Source organism: Phyllostomus hastatus, unplaced genomic scaffold (assembly GCF_019186645.2).
Source record: "Phyllostomus hastatus isolate PE091 unplaced genomic scaffold, TTU_PhHast_1.1 phas_contig_118, whole genome shotgun sequence".
Classification (NCBI taxonomy): Eukaryota; Metazoa; Chordata; class Mammalia; order Chiroptera; family Phyllostomidae; genus Phyllostomus; species Phyllostomus hastatus.
This window is the reverse complement of record NW_025333543.1, coordinates 2,670,122-2,689,611: the sequence shown is the minus strand read 5'-3', so window position 1 is coordinate 2,689,611 and position 19,490 is coordinate 2,670,122. Positions and strand designations below refer to the sequence as shown.

The 19,490-nt window shown below is 37.5% G+C and overlaps 1 protein-coding gene across 3 annotated transcripts in view; it reads left to right on the top strand.

The window, feature by feature from the left end:
- Positions 1-19,490, top strand: part of CPED1 (cadherin like and PC-esterase domain containing 1) — a 273,386-nt gene that overhangs the window by 84,834 nt on the left and 169,062 nt on the right. For all 3 annotated transcript variants that reach the window (XM_045847151.1, XM_045847144.1, XM_045847161.1), the window contains 2 exons: positions 17,374-17,506; positions 18,815-18,983. In XM_045847151.1, coding sequence (XP_045703107.1) covers positions 17,374-17,506; positions 18,815-18,983 — 302 coding nt within the window. The remainder of the gene's footprint in view (positions 1-17,373; positions 17,507-18,814; positions 18,984-19,490) is intronic.

Genomic DNA, 19,490 nt, shown 5'->3' with positions numbered 1-19,490 from the left:
CCCCCATGAGACATACTTCAACCCGAATAAATAATTCTATTGATAAGAGCCCTAGCTGGTGTGGCTCAGTTGGTTGGAGTGCCTCCCGTAAATGCAAGGTCACGGATTTGATTTCCAGTCCATGCAGGGGAGGCAACCAATCACATTGATGTTTATCTCTCTCTAAAAAAAGCAATGAAGAAATGTCCTCAGGTGAGGGTAATTATATTAATAAGAATTTTAGACAACATTGCAGACCAGTCAGAACCACATGGAAACTATTGAATATGCAAATGCAGTAATTACCCAGGCTCACCTATTCATAACATTCACCACTGGCCCTGTGAGCCATAAATCTCTACATTAACTAATTACAGCTAAAATCAAATGAATATTTTGGGGAAATGATAGCCTTGCTTCATTTCCTTGAAAATGGAAAAATATATCTGTTTCTTACTGTAGCCTCTTAGTTGGAAGCTATATAATTCTTCCTTCCACTTGGCATTTCTTAAAGACTGAGGAACAAGCTTGTCAGTGTGCCTGGGATACTTCATGGCTGGTCACTGGCAAGATGAGAGGGAAGATCAATGCGGCTGTTGGCACTGGGGTATGTGGATGAGTGTGAGCTTTGGAAGACTCACTTTTCCTTGTCTTTGGGAGAATCTAGACCAATCTCACTGACCCGAAGGTATCTCTTGCTCTTGTGTCACTCAGGGCTTTATAGTTTGCACATTTGGCATCAAATCTGTTTTAAAGGGACATTTTCCAGTAAACATTTGGTAGCTCATTAACTTGTCAGAAGTTGTGCTAAAGACTGACTAGCTGAGGGAGCTCATTCATCCCTCTGCACTTTGGTAGGGAAAGTTTAAAAGGTCTTAACCTTTTAAAGTTGAACTGATTTGGTAAAACACTCCATTTCTGGATTATGACCTCTATCCCTCGTGCCATCTTGTAGGTATATTTACTTATTTTACTTAGACAGTTTATCTTGTGCATAACACTGTTACACACCAGGGGCAACAGTGTGCAGTGAACTTACATTCTGTGTGATTCTGATTATTAATTCTGATTTTCAACAGACCATAAAGGAAGAGGCGATAAGAGAGTCACTTTTGTTGTCTCTTTCCAGTAGTCCTGTTTACTTATTTCAGTGATAAACAAAGGCAAGTAGTGTTGTGTCTGAACAATGCCAAAACAGCTTGCTAACACATGAAGAACTTGAAACAATGAAATTGGGCTGCATACTAAAAGCTTTTATTTGCATCAAATAATAAAAATGCAGTAAACTATATTTGTACTTCCTGAGTTTGTTTGTGCTGTTTAGTCAGCCTACATCTATTAACCAATAGCTTATCCCACAACTCAGAATGTAGCCTGCTAAAATAAACTATACTGTGTTTGTTTGCATTTTCTTCCACAAACACATCACCCAAGCAGTGATTTTCCTACATCAGTTCTTCCTGAACCACTGTTTTTGCAACGGAAGTATTAGCAGTGTTTCTGAAGTCTTGATAAGCTACCTAAATAACATAACTTGCTACAAAATAGATGAAAAAGTTTTTATAGAAGTTGGCCAAACTTTTTATTTTTAAGCCACTGGGGGATGCACTGCTTGAAGATTTCAAGGGCTGGGTCAAGAAGGGTGTGGAACAAACTCAGGTTCTAGGACTTAGCTGATGAAATGGTGAAAACTCATCCCGAAACTTACATGCTTGTTTTGTTTTGTGAGGGAAACCAGAAGCAAATTAGAACTTTTCTCTGACTTTGATTAGTTTGTCTATTATATGTACATACACAATATAAAGTCAAAGTAGTTGGTGTTGGGGACATACGGTATTGAACTTCAACATAATTTCTCTCCTAGTCTCCTTCCAATGATATTGAACAGCAACAAGAAAAAGCTTAAAAGTGTTGTCAGAGAAAATGTTAGTAAATTTGTGGTACTCAAGGCTTTATTTATTCATAGTCATATATGTTCAGGGCCATGGCCTGACTGTTAACTTGCAGGATATCATTAATATTAGAAAATAAAAGCCCATTAGAGTGACACGTTAACTGTAATGCAGTTTCACAAAGTGTATGATATAAAACACATTATTGATGGGAAGATGATGCTGTGACTAGTCTCTTGAACTTCTCATTATAACTGTAATAAGTAATAATAGAATTTATTAAGCATGCAGTGTCTTCCAATTGACACATTCTGTTGAAAACATATTGATAAAGACCTGACATGACAGTTGTAGCAAGCTATAAACAAAGGGAAATACATTCATTCCCCTCGATAGAATCTTAGAGTCCTCATTTGTAGTTGAAGTTGGCAGAAGTATAATTGAATGAGTAGGGTAGCTCTGGAAGATGTGTTACTCTTTCATGATGGGTTGGGTATGCTTCTGTCTGGGAAAGAAGCACAACTCTGTTTTATAGTAAACCCCAATCAAATCCTGTGATTCATCACACCAGTAACTTTTGGGACTATTTAAACTTCTTTTAGCACCATCTAATGGTAAAATATAGAACTTTTTCTTTACTTATTTTAGTTAATTAAATGGTAGGATCATAGCAGCAGTATAATCCCAGTGTTGATAGTCATTTAGCAAGAAAATGTGTAGCATTTCAAAAAGCTAACTTACTCCCAAAGTGGAAAAGTGGATAATTCACCCACATCAATTGAGAGGGCCTTTTGAAAGCCCATCTTGCCTCATTCATTTCTAAGCCTCTATAAGAAAGTACGTATGATAACATTTCTTACCTAAGAGGTATATGAAATCTAACTTTACACCCAGGGAAGGCAGAAGTGAGGAATCTTATAGCCTGAGTGTGAGGAAACCAGAATTCTAGTTTCACCCAGCTGCTAACCACAGTTGTATGGCCCTGGGGAAAGTACATAGTCCATCTCTGCTTCCCCTCTGGACGTGAAAAGTAGGAACAATTGTACTGACTATTCTTTGCACATAGAGTTGTCCAGAAAATGCTTTATAAAAGAATATGTAAAAAAAGAATGTGTACAAAATAAGACAGCATACTTAGTAAAGCATATAAAAACATCAAGCTTAGTAAAAAAAATAGAATATGTATTATAAATCTATAAAAGTAATATGTAAGGCATTGTTTCTATATTAATATCTGTGAGTTGACTTGGGGAAAAATGAATGGCGTTTTCAGTTTTCCACATTAACATAAAACTGTCACAACAATATGTATTGCTCTTGTTGGAGCCATTGTGACCCGGAGAGAAATAGGCAAGTATTATGCAGAGCTGAAGGCTGAATACATAGACATCAACCAGACTAGTTTGGGTTTGTTTCATAATTATAGTGGGGCTTCTTGATTTGTGCCACAGTGTCATTTTATAGATAAGTTACCCTAAAATAATAACAAGAGGTCATGTTAATTTTTACTTATTAAGTGTCAGACACTGTGTCAAGTACTTATGTACTGGTTCTTCAACCCTGTGTAACTGTCTGGGGGCTGACACTGTCATTGCCTTCCTAGATAAATTGGAGCTCTGAGAACCCCCGGGCTGCACAGCTAGAAAGAAGCAGAACCTCACATGCTGTCCTACATGCCACCATGCTGATTCTAATCCTCTCTTTCTAAGAAAACCTTTCTAAGCAAAGCATAAAATTTATTATGACAAATGTCACACTGTAGCTGTCTGTATGCCTGGGATGAGGGGTGACTCAGATGGAGGTGTAGCCACCAGCCTCAGGTCTGGGTGTCTTAAATGACAGCAACCACTTTGGACCATTTGGAAGGGCCAAGAATGAGTTGTCTTGGCATTTTGAAGCTGTTCTGTCCTTTATGGGATGGTGTTCAGAATTCACTGATTGTGCTGCCAAACTGGTTTATAAAGAACCAGTATGGGGGTGTGGATTTATAAATGCAGAAAATATATGATTTGTGTGGAATTAATGGTTCTCACAAATGGTTTTCAGAACGAGTAGTTGCTTTGACCCAATTGTGTATCGCTGTTGGGTAGTATCCAGAGCAGATGAGACCCGGCTGCATATGTGGTAACCCCACTGTGGCTGTGTCATAGCCCAGTGCTTCGGCAGTAATGACGGTCTCCCAGGATTGCTAGGATGACAGAACGAACTAATACATTTAAGGTAATCAGAACAAAGCCTTGCACAGAGCCAGCACCCATAAAGTTAAGAATTATGATTGTTACTTCAATAAGTAACTTTCATAAGTATTAGTTAATAATTGCTAACCACTAATTTTATCTAGTTCGGTGAGGACCATGTTTTTCAAAATTCACTAACTTGAGAATCAAACTCGGATGTTAAAATGGTCACAAAAATATTTCTTTGTCTTACCTGTACTCAATATCTTCAGGCCCCTTCACCTCAAAATCGTGCCATCAGCCGCATTTGGGTCATCCTAAAGCCATCTTCCCACCCCTAGAAGGCCTCACATTCTCTTTTGATGAGAAATATGTTTACTGACCTCTGGTTAATCTGGAAGGAAATATCTATAACTTACCTATACACATGATTTCAACAAATCAGTATGATGCCGTTACTGTTTTGGCATAATGATACCATAGGGTGTAATGAAATAGTCAAATGTTCCCACTTATGTTTCGAATCATCATAAATGTGACAGATACGAACAAATTCAAATCAGTGTGTTTGTATTGTAAGGAAACTAAGATTCCATGGGTCTCTTTGCCATTGGTGATGTGTCTTTCCAAATGGTAAACAACTCTTGCAAAAAAAACAAAATACAGTGTTCCCTTGCTTGACCATGAAATTGCATTTTGCAAAATTCAGTGTATTAAAAGTGGGTACAATGCTTGGGGTTGACATATAAAATGCATTCAAGCCCTAGGTTCAAATAATTAGCAACAGGCTTTAACATCCACATCATTGTCCAGTGAACATTCAAAAGCTATGTGGGACAAGGGAGAATTCTGTTCTGCCCAGAGTGATACTTAACATTGTAACAGCTGTTGTGGTATGTGTACTGGCTAATGAGAATGGATGCCTATCTATTCAGATGTGGACATTACATCTTGCTAATGCATTCCAACTAAACACGAGCTTTATTCTACACAAGGCAGATATCTAGAATTTATGACCCTATTTGTATAGCATTCTTAATCATTGTGATGCCCTCAGATGCCATCTTTATCTTAGACGGTATATCCCACATGCTCATGTATGCAGGCCACACGTACTTGATACGTGTCCAGCCCTTGCTCCACTCTGCTCTGGTGTCCTGTGGTTATCGGCTGCTGATGTGCACCACTGGTCATGCCCACCACACGTGCTCTGGCACTGGAGACCCACACAGCAAAGGCTGCATTTGCTGTGTTTGTCACTGACTGTGTTAAGGTGCTATGCCCAGGGTCAGGGACACCAGGTTCCTGCTGTGCCTGCTTTCCCTCTGGCTGCGGCTGAAACTGTTGGTGCTGCGTCCCGTTGTGCTGGCCACTGTCTTGCCCGTGGGCTGGAAGTCCCTTGGTGTCCTCTGACGCCTGAATAAGTCAAAACTAAACTGAGTTAGTAGTAAAATATCAGTAGTCAAAACCCTTCTTTATGCTACATTTTTTTCTGATTGAAGGTAATGTTATATCTTCACTTTCTCACAGAAAATTTGAAAAAAAAAAAACCCCATACATTTTCATATTGTTTTAGTTTCCTTACCTAAACCAGTGGTGGAAGAGAGCCTTGGGGTGTAGGACAGCAGACTAAAGGCTGCTCCCTCTTTCCGGCCGTCCTGTGACCCGTGGGCTTCCCTCCAGCCCCTCTCTTTCCCTAATGGAGATCCCGTACTTGCTGTTCGGCCTCACCCACAGTTCTAGTCAAGGCCGGACATGGTGAATTCTCCAACAAACACAGATTAGTTTCACAGTAAAACTCCATTGCACTGGTCAGTCATAACCAGAGAGCATTCTTATAATCTCTTACTGAAGTACGGTTTAAAAGAATAACAAAAAAGGTATATTTTTCTTTTCTTCTGTTTTGGAAGTTGTGATGGTGATGTTCAGTATTGCTGTGTTGTAAAATGTCACAACTGGACCTGAAATATTTCTCTTGAACAAGGTATGGAAATAGGGCTGTATTTATCCTCAAAATAGAAAGCCGTAACTATTTATATTCTTGCGTTCCAGGTATTGCAGAGGCAGAAAGTCTCCTTTAAGTCTAAATACAGAATTAAGAAGAGGAGAAAGGTTACGTGGTTAAGTAAACTGCTTATGCCTAATTTATCTTTTTCAGTTCAGTGTGTCGAAATGTTTCTATTTCTAGATTCCTTCTCAGTCTTATGTAGTTGGCCATTCAACAGCCAATTTTAGAAGAGATTGTGTCATTTAAGGGGAAAAAACTTCAAACTGTATTCATAGAAGGCTGTAAAAAGCAAAGATATCACCCACAAAGTGATACTTAAAATTTTCCAGTTTCATGATTTATTGGTAAATCTACACATGTGTTGTGCCAAGAGCCAAATGAGCAATGTACCAGGTGTATTTTGAGTTTTAAATTAAGAGAAATTTTACCCATTGAACAGATTTTATTAGGATATTTTGCTGTTTATAAGTCATTGAAACATATTCAACTGTTTTGGGGCAAAAAGCCTTAATAGCATAGAATATGGCTCATGGCTAGGGAAGTATAGGGTGAGTGGAGGGAGTCTGGCTTCCTTACCCAGGTGTCTGGTAACTAAGGAAAGCAGTGTTCCCATGGCCTTGAATGGGCCTGATAAGTGGTGTTCTCACAGCCTTGAGACTGGATCCAAGAAACTGTTCCCATCACATGAAGTGGGCTCGCATGCACAGAATCATGCCATGTTGTATAATTTTCTGGCTTTTTGCTGTCTTTGTTTGTTCTAGTATTTAAGAAGGCAGTAGGGGCTCCCTGCCGGGCACCACGCTAGGGAGCAAGGGCCGTGATGTGTGCTGTGCAGAGACAGGCAGGGAGACGCGTGGCTTGCAGCATGTGTGACTCTCCTACCCTTGAGTAAAGGCATGTCAGACATCCCAACGGCTCCGTGAATATTCATCTGCCCGAATGACATGGACTTGCCAGGTCTTGAATGGTTGCAACACAGGAAGCAAACCTGAAAAAAACAACAAAAAACAAACAAGAAAAATCTAGAGTCTCATGCCAATTTTGAAATTTCTAGTCAGAAACATGTGCCCTAATGTTAACACAAGCTCCTGGGACTAATTGATCCTGTGAATGTTTAGAGAAATTTGGTAAATAAAAGTCAGGGTTGGGGATCAAAGAAAATGCTGAGTAAAGGGCAGCATGCTTCGAACAGTCAGCGGTAGTGGCAGGCTGGAGAGTAGGCGGGCGGTTTTGGAGCATAGCGCTGAAACCTGGATTGCAAATCATTTGATGGATAACGGCGGCCATGGGCTTCTGTCACTTTTCACTCCAGATCCATGAAATTGAATGAGCACTCTTGAGTTTAGCTTTTCTCCTAATAGAAACTTCATGTACTTTTCCTTTAAATTGGAGTTTGTTCAGTTGACAGTGACACCCCTTCCCTCACTGTGAAGAGTTCTAGCTGCCAACTTGGGCAATTGGACCTGAACTTGGCCTGAGGGGATTGAGCTCGGCATGGTAGGGGACTTGGGCAAAAATCGCCCCTTTGAGAGAATGCTTGAGCACTCTGTTGGGTTAAGCAAACAGATAAACAGGCAGAACACCCCCTTCAACAACTGATCTGACTCCAAAAGCCTTGAGGATTATTTTAAATTTTTAATAGTTTTTTCTTTTTTGAGGGAAGGCTGGTGCTCATTAATGACCGCTACTCATTAATTTGGAGACAAAAATGTCAGCAGTAGCGTAATTAGCCCTTTTCAACACAATGTCATTTTTCCAAATTCTGTTTTTGTAACTCTCTTCTCTTCTCATGCACCCGTCTCTCATTCGCCGAAACACTGACTGGCGCAATCTCTCTCTTCATTGGTCTCTTTGTCCACTCTCTTTTCTCCAACTCGTTTATGTAGATTTAAAAAATCAATTTATCTATTCCTTTTATTCAAACAATGTAACAAAGACTTGATTCCCAAATAAGAATGTATCATTCTTTCTTAGAGGGAAAAGAGGGAAGGATATCCTTTCTTTTGGCATTTTATCACTGTTACCCAATAGCTTCTCATTTGGAATCAAAGCTAGCTTGAATTCTTTCCACTACATACAATCCAAGCTTTTCAGTTCAGCTTCCGTTGGCTGGGTCTACAGAATCAAACCACAGCAGAGACTTGAAGCAGTTAACTCAGGACTTTGAACACCTGAGTGACGCTAGACCTCACAGGATTCTTTTTCTTTTTTTAAAAAAATTTATTTATTTACTTTTTAGAGAGGGAAGGGAGGGAGATAGAGAGAGAGAGAAACATCAATGTGTGGTTGCTGGGGGTCATGGCCTGCAACCCAGGCATGTAACCTGACTGGGAATCGAACCTGAGACACTTTGGTTCGCAGCCTGTGCTCAATCCACTGAGCTACGCCAGCCAGGCTCACAGGATTTTTTAAGCAATGACTACAAAGCCCTAATTTAAGTTGAAATGACTGGGTGCCATAAAATTATCCTGAGACATTTTATGCATTTGGTAAGAAATAGCAAGATAAAAATGACTTGTTATCCATCATTCACCTATTTTAAGGCCTTTAAGTATCAGCTTAGAACTGGAAGTTCCATCAGGGACATGCAAACAAGTGGTGTTAATTGAGAGGATGTGCTGATGTTAAAACTCTGAAGCTGAGTTACACTGTATTGGATCTTTGAAAAAATAATTCATGTAGATGGCATCTTGGCAAAGATATATGAAGAAGATATGAATAATATCCTTATAGAATATATTTATTTGAATTTAATGTCCTGGTCTAAATTCTACCTGGAGAAGAGACTGATTAACTTCAAAGTTTAAAATCTAGACAAGAATTTATTCACCTAATTAACATATTTTTTGTTTTGTTTTGTTTTTTGTCCTCACCCAAGGACATGCTTATAGATTTTAGAGAGGGCAGAAGGGAGGGAGAGAGAGAGGGAGAGGAACATCCATGTGAGAGAGAAATATAGATTAGTTGCCTCTCCTACGCTGTGCCCTGCCCAGGAATAAAGCCTGAAACATTTCGATTTATAGGATGGATGCTTCAACTAACTGAGCCCTACCAGCCAGGGCCCTAATTAACATCTTTAAAGACCAAGAATTATTTAGCACTTCAGAAATGAAGGCTCCTCCCACTTTGGCTCAATTAATTGATTCGTTCTTTAGTCATTTACAAAGTATGAAAGAGGCTAATGGACCTGATTAGTTCCAAAGGTACCTAGCTAAAGTCAAACACTGAGACATAGTTTCAGAAACTCCTGTCAGGTGTTGCCTGGCTTCTGACCTTGCCCTTTGTGTCCTCATCCATTAGGAGTGGACTCTGTGTTATGATGCCTGTCAGCCCAACCTGCTTCCACAGACTCCAATCATATTGCTGGTCCACTGGGGAGAAAAAATATGAGGACAAAATTTTTCCATAGAAATATGCTTGTTGAGTGTCTTAATGAAAAATCTCTTCTGATATAGTCCGTGTTCTGGTATTTGGATCTTTGTGTCTCATTAGATTTCATTTTGACAATTGGCTATAGTCTCTGCTTGTTTCATATTTTGGTCTCACTTTCTTAGAGTCAGATATTGTGAAAAATTTTGATACTCTAAATATATATGTGGTTCATATAATGCATTTGCTTGTAAATAGTATTGATAGAGAGAAGCAAATTGACAGTGATATCATGCGTGCTTTATTATACCAAAAAATAGGATAACAATTGAAAATTGAGTTGGTCTATGAAGTTGCCAGCTATTAAAAGAGAGATATGTTAATTTGTGGCTTTATTTTAAAAAGGGGCAATGACCCCGGTGTTTGTTTCTTTCATTTAAATTAGGATTGACTTCAATATGCTTGAAAAGAATTTCAAATCACTGTTAGAGAATTTTGCTAAGTCATTAGCTATTCTGATGTAATTATATCAATAATATTTCATGGTTTATTCCAGAAAATATTCCTGAGGAAAAAGTTTAATGTTCAAATGGGATTAACTTATTTTTATGGTGGGTGGGCTTAGACAACTATTCTATTATCATATTTGTTGCATTATGTATTAATATTTGGTTAGGATTGTGTTTCAAATTGTTATTAACGATGCTCATTAATTTATATTAAAGTGTTCATCTTTGGTTTTGTTGAAGTAGTCAAGCATTATTTTTCTTTTCCTCTGGAAAATTCACTCAGAAAAACATTGAAGCAAAATTAAGCTGCCATAAAGTAACAAAACAATCCTTCATGCTATTTGGTCATTGCAGTGAAGTCCTAGGGGCAAGAAGATTGAAGCAGTAGTCTAGCTTTTATTACCAAAGAAAATGAGCTGAATTCAAAGTTCTCATGTTGTCATGGTCAACACATAGAGCAGTCCATGAGGAGAATTGTTTGTGGAGAATTACATGACTCTGACATGTCCACTGAAGAAGAACAGAAAGGAGAACATTTATGGCTCAATAGTCACAGAGTGCTCAATAAACATTTGATTGATTGGTCAGTTGGTGAAAACTTTATACAATGACTACGCATTTAAAGAACATTGCAATGTCACTGATCTGGTCCATTTTGTCAAACTGTGCCTCCACTTACATCAGGACATGGACTTCATCTCATTTTCTATAACATAAAGTGGAAGTTATTCTCTCCCCACAAGTACTACATGGAAGTACTGTGCTGTTTATATTTGTGATCTGAGGCACCCTTATATGGTAATAGCATAGGAAAAATATTCTGAAACTATAGATAGTAAACTATTGGTGTCAAAACCACATAGGTAATAGTATAATAATGTCAGGTTTTCAGGGGGGAATTTTGAATTTTGAGTTCCCTGATTTAAGGCTAGGTCTATGTATTAATAACACCCTTAAGCATTTAGCCAATGCTACTTGTACAAAATGAAAGTAAAAACTTACTAAGGAATTGATGTGTTTCGAGTGTACAGATCTAAATTACATCATTTAAGTTCAAGTAAGTCTAAAGATACCAGAGTGTTTTGTCTACCTGTCTGCCATCAATCTGTTGACTGAGAGGCAGTTCTGTTTAAATTTGTATTGGTTGTTTGCAAAGAAGTCATTCCCTGAACAAAACAGAGAGGAATAGACTTAAATTTTACACTAATTGGGTCAGTCCCTGGCGTATTCCATCCACAGACACTTAGCTTTAATGCAGAACTCCTTTAAATATGCAGAGCCATACAGGAAACGAACTGCTTTGCTGGGATACTGCATTGCTAACCTTGAATCACTAAACTTTAGTCATTAAACTTGAATCACTAAAGACAGAGGGTGTCTTTATAGGCTACTTATAGTTAACATGCCATGTTTTAGTTTGGTCTACACAACATCTTGCTTATCTCACATACTGCCTGCTTTGTTCTTAGGAGGCTAAGGTCAAATGTCGGATGTTTAAGAATCATGTAAAAGAGGATTTAATAGATCAGCCTTTATTTGATAGTCTGCAGCTAAGGAGCCCTTGGTGTTGAAAAAATTCAAAAGGGGTAAAGTTTTAGTTACACTTCAAAGTTTCTAAAGTTGTAACCAGGTTTTCTAGGTTATAGAAAAGGATTATACTAAATGTCTATTACTAGTTGCTATTTAATATTTTTGAGTGTTCTATGTATGCCAAATGCTGTGCAAAGTACTTTAAAGGAAATTTCATATTTAGTTCTCTCAGAGTCTATATGGGGTAAGTTCTTATTATTGTTACTATTATCATTATCCTCATTTTCTAAGTAAAGGTACTGAACTTAAATAATTAGTTCATGGTCACATCTATGAATAGAAATTCATTAATAGATAGGAGTTAGGCCTTTAAAAATAAATGTTATGTGGGATACTACTTGTCAAATATTTCTGAGGGAAAAATTTATCAGCAACTATATGACAATATGCTGGGCAAATTAGAACATGTGTCTTTATTGGGTTCATCCATGTCTCCTCGGGCCCAGGTTCAGTCTGCCTGGTCCAGCCTCTATACAGCTTTCCCCTTGGCTGGCTGCTGGTGACCTTGAACATGGCTTCCTGTGCTCACATGGGTTCCAGGGTGCTCTGCTGACACTGGACATCTCAGGGTGTCCCTCTCTGCCTCCTCATTGGTGCCGCCTCAGTGCTGTTGCAGTGTCCTGATATGACCGAGCCAGCCAGGCCACTCTAGTAAACACCCCATTGAAGCTGAGAGAGAAAACCAATCCTTGCCCATGTTACACTCATTTCCTAGGCTATGAACAGAAAGGTTCACCTACAACTCTAGCAAAACTTCTCAGCCCTTGGCTTACTCATTCTTTTCATTTTGACCCCCTTTTCTGTGACCAGTGCACATATCTCATATCTGAGTCAGAGGAAGGAGAAGACTAGTGCAAAAACACATTATTTTCCAAGTATAGGGTTTATGCTGGATATTCTCCATTTGCCTCTCCACGTTCACTCTATCAGGGCATCCAATTCGTGGGGTATGAGCCACATGCAGCCCAGGATGGTTATGAACACAGCCCAACACAAAATCGTAAATTCATTTAAAGCTTTTTTTTTTGCTCATTAGTTTTTGTTAGTGTTTGTGTATTTAATATGTGGCCCAAGACAAGTCTTCTTCCAGGATGGCCCAGAGAAGCCAAAAGTTTGGACACTCCTGCTAGACCTTTCCCAGGAAAGCTGTGCTCCACGGACTGCATCAGCAGGGCTCCCTGGCACCCTGATTTCAGGCAGGAGAGCAGAGCTCAGATGGAGAGTTTGTTCCCTGGCTTCTTCCCTGCTGACCCGGTGTGGAAGTTCCTGAGCTCCCCTACCTGCGGCCATAGTTTCTGCTTGGTGCCTCTCCCACAGTTGTGCTTTTGGCCTTGTTCTGTAATTGTCCCCTTTCTGGACTGGGGGTGGCACGAGCTTCCATTTGTCAGCCATGGGGAGCTTTACTACTTATTGCTGTTTGTCTATAACTCTTCCCTCGTGCTTGTTTGTTGACATTCCCTTCCTTAATAGCCTCTTGGTTAAGTTTCTTGGTTAGCAGTCTCTGTTACCCCTTCAGTTACCCCTTTGATTCTGACACTCGCTCATCTTCTCCCAAGGCCCTGACAGTTATTTTCTGGCTCTGACTTCAGTGTGTATGTATATTAGTTTATACTTACTATGCATGTAAATTCTGAGGATATTTTTGCATAGCTTTTATGCCTGCGGGCTAAGGACTAAGATTTGTAAGTGTCCTCAGGCAAGAAAAATAATTAATACATCCACTAATAGTACTTTTTTATACTTCTAATCTCAAAGCTAATTGTTAATAATTAATTAAGGATTTTAGCCTCACTGGAAGCTTTAAAATAAGAAAACACTGGCTAAATTTACCTTCCTAATACTAAATGCAAGACAATATTCAAACATTTGTGAAATATAATTATATTTTCACTATTCATTTCCTCTTATTGGCTATGGGGAAAATATTAAATAAAATACAATATAAATTTGGTGGCTAATCTTTGCTAGTACAAATGTTTTCCAGTATTAGTCTTTGGCTGTGATATTCATATATAATTATATGTCACATAGAAGGGAAAACATAAATAACCAAGTAAATACTTTAATACATTGAAATATTATTTTGTTTTAATGGCACATTGGCTTAACCACCCAAAAATAGTTCATTGCTAGCACAAACACTTACTGACCACTTGTTTTGCATAAGCATTGGGTTTAGCAATGTGGGGCATTCAGAAAATTCATACAGAATCATATTCTGGACTCTAGAATGTTCCTTGACAATGTCACATGCCCGTTAAGTATTGGTTGTAAAGAATCAAACTGAAAACCCATGTCTCATGGTTCAGGTTTAATCTTCCTTTTCATAAAACTGTACCATAGTCAGCACGTGCCTGGCCAACCAGATATTGAAAGGCACAGTAAAGCAGTCTTCAGGTATCCTTAACAAATTGTTTATTTTTATTCTGGGTGAGTGGTGAAGTTATAGGCTTTAGAGTTCTTTAAAATGAACTAAGAATGATAAATAAATGAAAGTTCATATAATATTTCATATCTGTATTTGCTATCCATTAAGTTCTCAAAGTATGGGGTAGGAGAACCCTAAAGACACATGCATGGCCCTCCACATTTAATTACTTTCTGAAAATATTTAATAAATGTGTTAATGAATTACAAGGCCATTTGAAGACTGCTTGTATCATAGACCCTCATATCATAAATTCCTTCCAAAAGCAAAAGCTACTTTTGACATTTTTATAGATTTGTAGGCTCTTTGTGTGCATCCAAGAAAGAAGGGGAATGGAAATTAAGACAAGTGGATTGGACTGGTCTACCGAGAGAGTCCTTGCTAGAAATGCCAAATGAGAGATATAAGGGGTGGGGGCTACTGACAAACCTTTGACTCAGTCACATGCTACTCAGGACCTATGGTACTTAAAGTTTCTATAGTTATGAAAGTTCTATAAAATGCACTTGCAGCTTTTTAAATGTATCAGCGGAGCTTATTTTTAATTTTTGGTTGTAATCAAGTGGAAATGATTTTAGGTGTCAGGGGACCTGTAATTACAGAGTTTTGTTTATTCATTTCCTTAAAATCATAAATGTTACCTCCAAAACTGGAATAATATAATTGAAAGTCTAATATATATGTGTGCATGTATATATACACACACAGGGTAAAAATTACTTTACTCAGTATTCAGTTCCACTGTTTGACCACAGTTTTAGAGGCCAATGTGGAAATTGACATGTTCTTTGCAATTCCTGTATTGGATTCTTTCAAGTACATGGCATGGGCTCCTGCACTTGAACTAAACCAAAAGAGTGACATAAAATTGTTTACTCTTTTGACATATGTCTTGACTACCTCCTCAAAACTATTGAGCTACTACCTGCATGAATCACTTAACATGTCTAGTTTCTTCAAGGTCACTTCTGTCTGGGCTTCGAATCGGTGCTTTGCTTCTGGGCAGCAGAGGTAAAGGGAAATCGGAGTAAATTACACTGTTCTCTTATTATACAAAAAAGGCTACAAATTAGCGCTTCAGGGGAGACAAAATTGTTCCTAGTAATAAATTCTAAGAAATGTCTATTTAGTGAAAAAAAAAAAACACGTATTGTCTTCCTGCAAATTTAATATACAAAATTGCCTACTGAAAAAAAAATCCCCTTATTTTCTTACTGAAAATCTAAAGGATTATACAAACACTTCAACTGATTCTTTAAAAAAAGCAATGACCTTAAGGACTCTTCATTTGTCACCTCCAGAAACAAGCAGTTTGAATATTTCTTTTATTATGATGTGTTAGAACGTCATTAATAGGGAAGCTTCACAAATAGGCCATCATTTTTTTAGAAAGATCAGACTGTGCTAAATAATGAGATTCGGGAATACATTGAACAGCTTGACTTCTGCTGACTTTTACTTAAGAGTGTGAAGTGTTTTAAATTAGACTATGTTAGTATTGATGAAATGTGCACTGGGGAAAAATAATTTAAAGGCTTTGTTCCATTTTGAGAGCTAGATATATTGTATAACTTAAAAATAAAGCACTGTGACCAGGCAGTGAGGAAGCAACAACTCTCACATGCTATTGAAGACAGTGGAAATCAGGGCAACCTTTTTGGGAGCTGATTTAGTGATGTCTGTCAAATTTGCAATGCGTCTACTCATTGACCTGGCAATTATACATGCAGATTAGAATTGACCCTGAATAGACTTGTAAAAGTACACCAAAATAGATGTATAAAAGCATTCACTGCAGTACTTATGAAATAGTAAAAGGAAATATTAGAAAAATAATCTAAATATACAACAAAAAAGGAATGGTTAAATTAAATGTATATTCATTTAACAACACACTCTAAGCCAATACGAAGTACAAGGTAATTCTGTATATGCTACTATGGAAAGGACTCCAGGATGGGTTGGTTTGTGCACAAGCCAGACACAGATCACTGTAATGGCTCTTGGATAACTTAAAAAGCAGAAATACAGATGCTCCTTGATTTAGGATAGGACTGCTTCCTGAGAAATGCATCATAGTTTGAAAACACATTTAATACATCGAATCTGCTGAACATCACAGCTTAGCCTAGCCTACATTAAATGTATTCAGAACACTTACATTAACCTACAGTTGGGCAGAATCACCTAATGCAATGAATACACTGTACAGTATCTGTTGTTTAGAGCAGTGATTTTCAACCAGTGTGCCGCAAGCACTTTTAAAACATGCAACACCTGACTATTTAGTCAGAGGCACTGACCTCTTTTCCCTTAGTTTGTCAAATAAAGAAAAATAACAACCAACACAGCAATAACCATCTTATGTGAATGAATCAAAATTATACCTATTTTTGTCAGATTGACAAAAAATGTATATATTTTTTTGGTGTGCCTCAGAATTTTAGTAATTAGTTTATATGTGTAACTAGTTAATTTATATATGTATTTAGTAATTAGTTTATTAGTTTATATGGGATGAAAGAGGTTGAAAGTCGCTGGTTTAGAGTGTCCTGTGGCAAGCTGACTTGGAGCTGCAGGTCACTGCTGCAGGCCCAGCAACACAAAGAAGTATGGTACTACCTATCTCTAGCCTGGGAAAAGATCAAAATCCAAAACTTGAAGTATGGTTTCTCTTGAATGTGTATTGCTTTTGCATCATCAAGTCAAAAAATCATGAGTCAGGGACTGTCTGTATCTACATGCACAGGTTTATGTAGATATATTGATATTTATTTCAAGTTATATGTTGAAGATGATGTACATCTTATCAATTTTCTACTTAGCTGGATGGTAAAGTGAGTATGTAAACTTTGGCTTTGACTTGAAGGGGAGGGATCCTACATGGGGGTGGGTTTCTGGATGCTTTCCTTTTCAATAGTTTTCTCTACAACTTGATTTTTAAAATTAGGTACATCTATTTTTTAAAAATATCAACAAGAGTGTTTTGAAGTCACTATTGTTGGTCTGTTATATAATGCAAAAACTCAATAAATAATATTTTACAAAATAATACAGCACTGTTGTTAGGTCATGGAGCATGACACACTCTACACTCAAAAGACTACATTGTTAGGAAATAAACTCAAGTTGTCTATGGAATATGCTCCTTACAAACCAAATCGGCTCCCCATATGGAGAGTACATCTCTGAGCTGTGTGGCAGATCGATCTGCTTGGTGCAGGGCAGTTGGAGACATCATGTCTACCCCCTCTTCTGAGCAAGGAAAGTTCAAGTTAGATATTACACTTGTTTTCCTAGTCTGTGGTAGGAAAATATACTACAAAACAAAGGTGGTTGTAACACAGCAGGCTCTATTTTGGAAGCAATTTCAAAAGGAAGCAATAGAATGACTGGTTATTGCTCTTTGGAATTTTTTCAGAACTGCGATTTCTGGTGAGCCCCTCTGTGTGTTTGGGCCAGAGCACGCAATTCAAGCCGAATACTTGGAGTCACCTCTCAAAAAGAGTGAAGCCACAGATGTGGAAATGGTGGGCCTGGAGACGTGAACAACTGTAAGTTAATCATTTGAATTGTTATGTCCAGTATGCATGTTAGGAGACAGCTAACAAAAGAAAAATGCTGAACAGATCTTGGGATTTTTAGAGGTTTGAATTATTTGGTCTCTTTCATAAATTTTTGGCTATCTCTTTTTAATAAAGAATGCATCATTGATTTTCTTCCAGACTAATTCAGACCTCTCCTGCCATAGAATAAACATTTGGGTAAATAGGGCTCTTATCTAGGAAGTTAAATTAATGTAAATTGAATTTAAAACCTTGAAAAGGTGAAACTATAAAATTTTAACTCCCATTTTATGCTCAAATGACATTGCCTTGGTCTATAAATATGGCTGAAGGAATTTTTTTCCTAATTACTTTTTTTATGGTTCCCAGGATCTAAAAAAGCAACTTGGGGTACCACATTATTCAAATTATCTCTAGGGAAATGATTTTGTAAAGCAGATAAATTAAGAGATTTTAATTATCTTATCCAAGGCACAAAATATTTTTCCTCATCTAATTTTATAACCACTAGGAGTATTTCCATGGTTAATAGTAGTTATTGAAGAATCATATGTATCTTTTGCTTACCTTGCCTTCTGAAGTTGAAATAGCACAATCTTCTCATTGATCAAAGTTAGATATTTTGAATATAGAAACATGGTGCAGAAAAGCAAATAGTTATGTATTTTGGTACCATTTATGATGAAAGTACAGTTGTCTCATCATAAAACATTAAACTAGTGTTTTTTTCCTTTGTAGACTAAAATGTTTTCCTGATATTTCATTCCTTAAATTAACTCCTAATTATTTGTGATAAGGGTTATTAAGTAGAAACAAACTAGTGGGGAAAATATTTTGTCATATTTTTGGCAACCTGTCCACTATTGAGAAACATAACATCTTTACTTGTCAAGGAAAAGGTAGAGTGAAGGTAGACAAGGGCAGAGCCAGAAAATTTCAAGTATTTCACTGTTCCCTAAGCTTTCATTTGTATCATTTTTGTTATAATGGTACCATAAGTGACTAATTTAAATTTTTAAAATCTTCAAACCTTAAGTTATGTACTTTTTTTGTACCTTTCTTTAAAAAATATTTTGATTAAATCTGCCTGTGTGAGGAACTCATTAATTTGACCCCTTTTCTCTGTACCTGTACTTGCCCTGGTAGTGGTGCTAACAGTAAACTTGTTTAAAGAAACTTGGACACTGAAGGCTGGGGTCCAACGAAGGATATACAAGTGTACAAAGCTTCATGGTGATTTACAAATTACATACTCACGCTACAATGTGGGCCACTAACTGCTGTTTTATTTTTTAGGGATCAAACCACAGTCCTTGCTCCACATGAAGCAGTCTTCAGAGCCAAAGATCTATCTGTGATTCTTAAAGCATATGTGCTGGTGACATCCTTGACCCCTTTGCGTGCATTCATTCATTCAACTGGCATGGTTTGGGATCCACCAAAAAAGAAACGCTTCACTGTTAAGGTAAAATTTCCATCAAGCTGATATTCCCCACAAAGTGTACCAAGAAGTAAAGTGAGTTGGGCTGCCTTTCTCTAATCTTTATGATTATCAAATCCCATTCAACAAAAATTGTACCATTTTATTGCTGGAAGCAGAGTTTTCATTTAACAGCTGTTGGTTCAAAAATGAACTTGAAGCAGCTTAATTGACTAGAGATCACAAAGGCTACATCTTTTTTTTTTTTGCTGAATTCATCATTTTAGTTTAGTTCTTTGTCCGATTACAAAGCTAGTTCTCAACTGTATTCTATTTTTCTTGACTTTTCACTATTCAAGAAAAATATCATCAATGCAATAAACAAAAATATACTAATTTTGCTATTATGGTTTTGCTTCATTCTTAGGAAGCAAAATGCCTATTTCATTACAACAGTACATAGGGAATATTTGCTGAGTAAAAAACAAAGCCCTCAGGTGGTGCCAATACAGTAGTAAGCATTACTTCATAATGACACAAAAAGTTTAGTTA